At 39.2% G+C, this 8,068-nt stretch overlaps 1 protein-coding gene across 1 annotated transcript; it reads left to right on the top strand.

The window, feature by feature from the left end:
- The first annotated feature begins 5,106 nt into the window (after nucleotides 1-5,106).
- On the top strand, nucleotides 5,107-6,375 carry LOC115231282 (kinesin-like protein Klp61F). The gene is made up of 2 exons (XM_036500021.1): nucleotides 5,107-5,510; nucleotides 5,894-6,375. The coding sequence occupies exons 1-2, from the start codon at nucleotides 5,107-5,109 to the stop codon at nucleotides 6,303-6,305; spliced, it is 816 nt and encodes a 271-aa protein (XP_036355914.1). The 3' UTR covers nucleotides 6,306-6,375.
- Nucleotides 6,376-8,068: the final 1,693 nt, after the last annotated feature.

The raw sequence follows: 8,068 nt of genomic DNA, 5'->3' as shown, positions 1-8,068 counted from the left end.
CAAAAAATTTGTTATTAATAATTTGTTTGGTATTAAAATTGGGAAACGAGGCACGAGGAGACCACAGTTTCAACATTTTAATATAACACGTTTCGTAGCAGCCTAGACTAGTGAGGCCGCATCTCGAAACACCCGTCATAAACCATATTCTAGAACGTATCTCTAAACGACCTCTTTCATTCATTAAATCAACATAGATGCAGTAAAACCTCTGGTGCTCGCCACCTCTGTTACTCGCCACCTCTATTGCTCGCCACATATTTTTCAAAAAATTAAAAATTTCTAGTTAAATTTAATAAATATTTCTATGCTCGCCATTTTCTAAATCTCGCCATTAATTTTTAAAAAAATTTTTTTGTTAAACTATTTTTTATATAAAATATTTCAACCACGCTAAATTTAACATGCGTAAGTGCACAAGATTGTCTTTTAATGAAAACGTCGCATTATTGCGTACATGGAGAATCAGGATCTACTGCAGTTGATCAAAACAAGAAATGATGCATTACTTCTTTGATCTCTGCAAAGATTCAACAATATAATGCTGAAAACATTTATAACGCTGATGAAACTGGGATTTTTTACAAATCTATCCCTTCAAAAGTATTTGTCGAAGGTTCGACGTGGACATAAAATATTTTTTTGGTTAAACTATTTTTATAAAAACGAAAAATTCTTTTAGTTGTGGGATTTTTTACAAATCTCCCCTTCAGAAGGTGAACATGGACATAAACCTTAAAGAACGGTTTAATTTTAATTTATTTTTTAGATTTTTCTTTGTTGCTATGCTCAAATATGACTGGGACAGACAAAAAATTCCACTTATGATTGGAAAGTTCCAGAACCTGCTCTTAAAAATTTTAAAGTCAAAATTTTGTCGATTACTGTCATTCACCAAAAGCATGGATGACAAGTAAAATTTTTAACGAATGGCTTTTAACATGGATATGCATCTAAAAAAAAACGAAAAATTCTTTTAGTTGTGGATCGATGCCCATCCCATAATTTACGCTGATTTACAGTCAATTGAAGTTCTTTACCTACCTTCGAAGACTACAACAATTCTACAGGCAATGGATCAAGGAATCATTAGATCCTTCAAAGGACATTTTAATAAACTTAATTTGAGTTAATGTTAGAAAAAATTGAAAATGGAGAAAATCCACTGGAAGCTCATAAAAAAATAACCTTAAAAGACGGTCTTCTTTTTACATATTTTGCCTGGAAAAAGTAACGACCAAAACAATTGCAATTGTTTCGGACATTCAAAATGGATCGAATGTGAAAATCAATTCGAAGACCAACTGTTGAAATTGATAATTATGATCAAATGGTAAATATCTTGAAAATATTGGACCCGGTGATAAAGATGATTTTATTATCATGAATTTACCGAAATAGATGAAATTGAAGATTACTTAATATTGCTGGATATTCTTTCCCACACAAATATGACGATGAAGATACTCATAATGACGAATCTCATGTGAATTCAGAGAAGGCTTGAAAATGTTGAAAAGAATAAAGTCATTCTTTTATCAAAATGAAAATTTTGATATAATTCGTTGGAACTAATCGAAACCGTTATTAGAAATATGGCTAAATTAAAAAAAACTATTAAAGATTTTTTTAGTAATTTTTCTTTTTAATTTTTTTCTATTCTCTTTGTTTCTTTGCTCAAATATGACTTGGAAGTTCACTTATGATCGGAAAGTATCGAAAACGGACATGTTTTCAAATTTCAATGTCAACAAATTTATTGATTATTCTATTGCTCGCCAAATTCTATTGCTCGCCATTTTTTCTTCGGTCCCGAAAATGGCGAGCACAGAGGTTTACTGTATTAAAAATAGCAGTGAAAATTGAGAAATAGTTCCAGAAATGTTAGTAATTAATGTTAGTAATTATTAAGAATCAACCTGATCGTTCATGTTTTTTTTGTGGAAAATATATTTTTAAAAAATTAGAACGGCCTCGAGCATTGATATACAATCTGCTGTTCAGATTGTTTGATGGTTGGGACGCCTTCCGTAAATTGCAAAATTTGTTATGAAACTAGCAGGTTTTAAGTACCCGAGCAACAGTTCTTTGAAAAAAATAGTGACTAATGTGTCGTCCATCACCGAGAACTTATAAATGACGGTGGAAAAGTGGGATTCCGTTTTTATTTTATTATGTTATATTCGAACTGATTGGCTAAAAAAACTGTGAAGGGAGGATAGCTATTTCTCAACGATAAGACTTGGTTAAAAATGTCGTTCACTTTTTTGAAAGACATTTCGTCGTCGTTTTTATAAACAAGAATGATGACATCAGCCTCCATTATTGCGATCTTCATCATCATCGGACACAACAAAGTCCCGGCAGTGTCAACGAGTTTAAAAGTTATGTTCTCCAGTTTTGCCTCGTATGTGTCGCCGATGGTGGGGACATATCCATTTAGTTTTCTATTCCACAAATAATTCGAAATTAGAGCCGTTTTCCCCACCATTTTACTTCCCATAACATAAATTTTGAAATTGTTTGTTTTAAGTTGCAATACATCATCTTTTGCCATACAAAATTATTTTTGTCATATTTTTTGCTTTTAATTTCCATCATCATCGAAGAATCAATTCAACATAATTGGATATGGCTATTTTTAATACAACTACGTTTATAATGATTTCTCACACTATAATATTGATATGATCCATTTTTATTCTAAAACGTTTCAATTAACTATAAATTTTAATAGAACAAATTTATTTAAATAATAGGAAAGTATTCAAAAATATAACATCTTAAAAGTCGAATTATTAAATAAACTATCAATCTCGTGCGTTCGTGTGGTCGTGTTAAATGGACTCCGTGGACACTCAACATGAGTCACCCAAGCCGAAAACCTCCAATAGAATAGTCCAATATTAAAAATAACAAAAATAGTTGTGGCAATTAAATAAGAAAAAATACGGACTGGTGCTCTGCTACAACGGATCCAATTATTACGGAATGCAAAAGTACTTATTCAGTAAACCTACGATAGGATGGTGGGTGTCAGAACTATAGAGGGTGAGCTTATAGACGCACTTCTACAAGTAAATGTGATCAACATTGATAACCTCGACAAAGTCTGGAGGCTTTAATTACTCGTAGTTGAAGTTCCAGAGGGCTGCCCGTACAGACAAGGGGGTGTCTGCCCTGAGGAATATGGTCTCGTTAAAAGTATTGTTATTAGTGGTGAAAATAGCTGACTTCACACGTCGAAAACAAAATTGATGACATAAATGCAGTTCTCCCACCTGACATTCGTGTTATTTGTAATATCTATTATTAATTATTGACAAAATATAAAATAAATATAATTTAAATTTCCCAGGTGCCCAAAAAGTGTCCAAAGCTTTCAGCAGTCGTACCCTGTGTAGTTCAAGAACATATATATACCATATCCCGTCCTTTGCCCTAGTGGCCGACCTGGTATCCCATTTGTGTCAATGTTCCAGTTCGAGTGGAGAAACTTTGCCATTTCAGGTTTAGCCCACTCCTGAGTCCTCAGAGGCCCAGCTGATGCAGGCGGACGAGTATCTGCAGGCTTTCAGAGGCACTCACAATTTCCACAACTTTACTGCCCGGACGTAGGAGAGTGTGCTGACTGTAGGGAAATGAGGATGGCCACCAACCACCGACATATTTTCTCGGTCGAGGTGTGTCCTCCTCTGTCCCTTCCGGGGGACTCGGGGACTATTCAATTCGTGCCTGTTCGTATTGTTGGACAGAGTTTTTTGTTGCACCAAATAAGGAAGATGATTGGTGATTTGTCATGTTATTGTAGGCGTGGTCATTTCCCTGTGCAGAGGGCTGATTGGGCCACCATATTTGGGGCAGTTGTTCATGCTGAGGAAAGTACTGTAGTTTGTATATTGGAGGTGTTCGCCCCCATTGCCCCCAGTTATGGACTGTTGTTGGACAGTGTTGGTTGTCCTGTCCACGTTTGTAGGTCAATTACACTGCCTATAATCAGAGAAGGGAAGAACATGGACTGCCACAACTTGATTGGACTGAATTTGAGGTGTGATTACCAATTATATAACCAGGGACAAGTCTCATCTTTCTATGACCAGTTCATTCTTCCTGACTTGGTGACCAATGAGTGTGGAAAGGCCATGTTTGTTGTTTGCTATTATTCACAGAATGGCCGACTGGCTTAGAGGTCTCCGCCCTGAGTTGTTCGAAAGTCACTTTTAGAACGATTTTTAGCTCATTATTTTTATAAATTAACACATTCATGCAGTGTATCTACACACAATTATAAACTAAGGAGGGAGACATGAAAGGCGTGTAGATATGATAATAAACCACATAAATCCGACATTAAAAAGACGTATTAATATATGATTCAAAGTATTTCCGGGTCGTCCTCAGAGTATTTGGATGTGTCCTCACGCATAATGCTGGAGTAGTCCAGATTATATTTTGTGAGCAAATAGTCCATTAATGGATTGGGCCCATTATCCGGACTCACGAAGGAATCCAGCATTTCTGTGGCAAACACGTAGACCTTATGGTTGGGGGAAACTATTACGATGGCTACTTCACTCCGAGTGAGGACATTCAGTTCATAAGCCTACATTCCCCACAAATTAAAAACACTTTTTTCATTAGTCCTTGTTTTCTTTTTGTCAGTGACTGGCGTCGGCGGACTTTATCTTCTATGTATTTTATGGATATTTTCGATTTTCCGCTTGGCATTTACCACAACGTAAGAGTGATGATTAATTGCATAATAATTTATTAAAATAAATATTAAATTTATTGAGCATAAATCATATCTAGTTTAGATTATATGTATTTTATATTTTTAAAAGTACTAAGGAAAATGTCAGTACATATACTCGTTTTGGAGAGATTTAACATCAGATTGCTTTTAATTAAATTTTGAAGATTAAAAACAAATAATATTAAAATAAAAACTAATATTGTCAAAAAATTGTTTAATTATAAAACTGGCGCAAAATAAATTAATTTTTAAATGGAGTCTTGTGAGCGTATCAAATCCTTCGTACGAATAAGGTAAAAGTTATTTTTACAGAAAATAGACCACTAAACAAGAAAGAAAACAAATCAAAAATGTTAAGAATCGAGAATAGTAACGAACTATATATACTCGACCCCTCTTTTGACAGACGGAAGACATACCAGTTCTCAGAGATATTTGACCATCTAACCACCCAAGAGGACGTCTACAACAACATTGTCTCCCCAATGGTCCAAGATGTCCACACGGGGTACAACTGCACTGTGTTTGCCTACGGACAGACTGCCTCCGGAAAGACCCACACAATGGAGGGCAATCTGGAATCCTCCGAGTCCGGACTTTGCAAAGACGCGGGAATAATCCCCCGAGTCCTCTCAGACTTGTTTGACCTCACAAAGGCATGGTTGGTGTCTCACTGCAGGACAAAGACGGCTACATCGAGATGTCCTACATCGAGATATACAACGAGGAGATTTTCGACCTGTTCTCCCAGTGTGTCTCCAAATTGAGTCTCTTTCGGGACATAACCTCCAAAGTTGTGAGTAATGCCCATCAGTAGGCCAATTCGGTGGTCATCAAGGGAGTGACGCAGGTCAGAGTGGAAGGACGAGACCAAATGTACAGACAACTCCAATTGGGGGTCAGGAACCGTCAAGTGGGGGCGACGGAGTGCAATCAAAAGTCGAGGTAGGCGTGGATGTGAGTGTAGTCGGTCACATGCTGTGTTCGTGGTGACCCTCCACTCCTTCCACTCACATAATGGAGAAAGGGTGGTCAAAACAAGCAAGTTTAATTTGGTGGATTTGGCGGGGAGTGAGAATGTGGGGAGATCGGGGTCGGTTAACCAACGTGCACGGGAAGCAGGTTATTTGGGTTGAGTGATTCGGTAGGGAAGATAAATCAGAGTTTGCTGACATTGGGACGAGTGATCACAGCTCTGACTGAAAAGGCCAAGCACATTCCCTACCGAGAGAGCAAACTGACGAGGATTCTTGAAGATTCGCTGGGCGGGCGTACTCGGACGACGATAATAGCCACGATATCCCCATCCACCTCGTCATTCGAGGAGACTCTGAGCACACTGGAGTATGCCAGTCTGGCAGAAACAATCGAAAACAAGCCACAAGTGAACGAGGACTTCCAACGAGGCAGTTTGCTGGAGGTTTGGATGAGTGGTGTATTGGAGATGTTCGAACGGGAGATCGACCGACTGAAGGAGCAACTGACATGTGCCACGACGGGGAAGGGGGTGTTGATGAAGGAGGACGACTTTGAGTACTCCTGTCATTAACTCCCAGGGAATTCACCCTCGAACTGTCCCACCAGGCTAAGACTGTCGCCTATTTGGAGGAATGTTATCAGTTGGCTGTCGAGAGTATTCAAATGGTTGGTTACGTACTCACTACTTGAGATTGATGACCAATTCAATGCGAGGACGTGTGTTCTCAGGGAGAAGGAGGCCGAGTTGGACATTGCCAAGAAGACTGTGGCCCAATTGGAGTCCATTTCCAACACTTTGGGGGACAAACTGGCAGCCTCGACAGCACGGGTGGGCGAATTGGACTCCCAGTTCAATACATACGAACGTGCCAGTTACAAATCGAGGCGTACAGTCAACAAGGTGGGTTATTGGCTTAATAATGACAGTTGTCTCGCAAAATTATTCGTTCTCATGAGCGGGCTGTGGGTCTCCACTCCACCAAATGTGAGTTGATTGCCCACGAGGAGAAGAGACAGTTGGGAATTGTCCATTTAAAACAATTTATGGATGATGCCAAACAAACGGTGTTGGATCTCATTGAATGTGCTCCCAAACACGAGTTATCACGTGTCCCTCCTGTTGACCCACTCGAGAATGGACTGAGAGAGTGTGTCCGATCAGACTTGGAGGGTCTTCGCCTGTTGGAGATGGACTTGGAACAATTCCGTGGAAGAATGGGGGATGATGACACAAAATTCACGAATGAGCTCATATCTCACCTGGTTGTGTCGAATTATATATCTGTAAGGGAGAGATCGAACAGGTGTTGAAAAGGGACTTGTTCGGAGGGTTGGAAGTGCCGGGGATGGAGGTGGTCTCCCCATTGCCCGAGTACCACTCCCAACCCTTCCCGTTCGATGAGAGAATTCGGAGTATTAACGAACTGGCCAGTCAGATGAGTGTCAGTCAGACAATTCGTTTGCGAGCATTGCTGAAATACAACAAGGAGGTGATTGATTTCAAAAGTGTAAGCAATCATTCGTGACTGTAAGGCCCTCTTAAATAAAATGGAGTCATTTCCATTGGATTTGATGGACGAGGTATTCCGAGGTGGTTACATTCATAGTTGCCCGCATTGACCGAGGTGGTTGATTTGAACATGTTTGACTGGTCGGGTGATGTGTAGGTTAGCCCGCAAATCGTCGGAGTGTGTGGTGGCTGTGTCAAGTGGTCAGTCATTCATGGAAGTGTCTCCGATGGTGAATGGAGAGGGTCATGTTTAGGAGTCGTGTCCATCTGCGGAGGAGTACGTGGAAAAGTGCAAAGGAGTGGTTAAGAGTGTAAGTAATCAGATGGACAATATGCGACACAAGATAAGGGCAGTGGCCAACTCGATTGTGCCAATTAATACTGACTTTCTCGACATATTGAAGAATATGGTCGTCACGACGACTAAAGATTTAATCAAAATTATAGAGAGTATTCCCGTAGTCCTTCCCAGCACGGAAGCCCAGCCTGTAGTGGATATTATGGACACTCTATCCATATATTTGGACAAAATGACAGAATTTTATAACGAATTACTGTCTGCATATGCTTCTGCATGATTTTTTTTCTGTTATTTAATTTGTGTTGTTTTGTGTCATTTCACCTAGCATTAGATAATGAGACCAGCAGAAACAACAGCGTCCTCCCAGTTTGCTCCCATAGGACCTCCAGGGAGTGAATGACAAATTAAGATCGGAATAGAGCGGAATAGATGGGCAGTTGTGTCTTCGTCAGCACAGCAAATGGGACAAAAGGGGGAAATCGAAATGTCCATTTTATGTGCATAGTGGTTTAATGAGGATGGA

Source organism: Octopus sinensis, unplaced genomic scaffold, assembly GCF_006345805.1.
Source record: "Octopus sinensis unplaced genomic scaffold, ASM634580v1 Contig18040, whole genome shotgun sequence".
Lineage (NCBI taxonomy): Eukaryota > Metazoa > Mollusca > Cephalopoda > Octopoda > Octopodidae > Octopus > Octopus sinensis.
Note: the sequence above shows the minus strand (reverse complement) of the source record. Positions and strands in the feature narration are given on the sequence as shown.

Coding starts and splice junctions, on each gene's coding strand:
- LOC115231282 (XM_036500021.1), top strand. CDS start 5,107: ATGTTAAGAATCGAGAATAGTAACGAACTATATATACTCGACCCCTCT. Junction 5,511..5,893: donor TCGACCTGTTCTCCCAGTGT/GTCTCCAAATTG, acceptor ATTTGGGTTGAG/TGATTCGGTAGGGAAGATAA.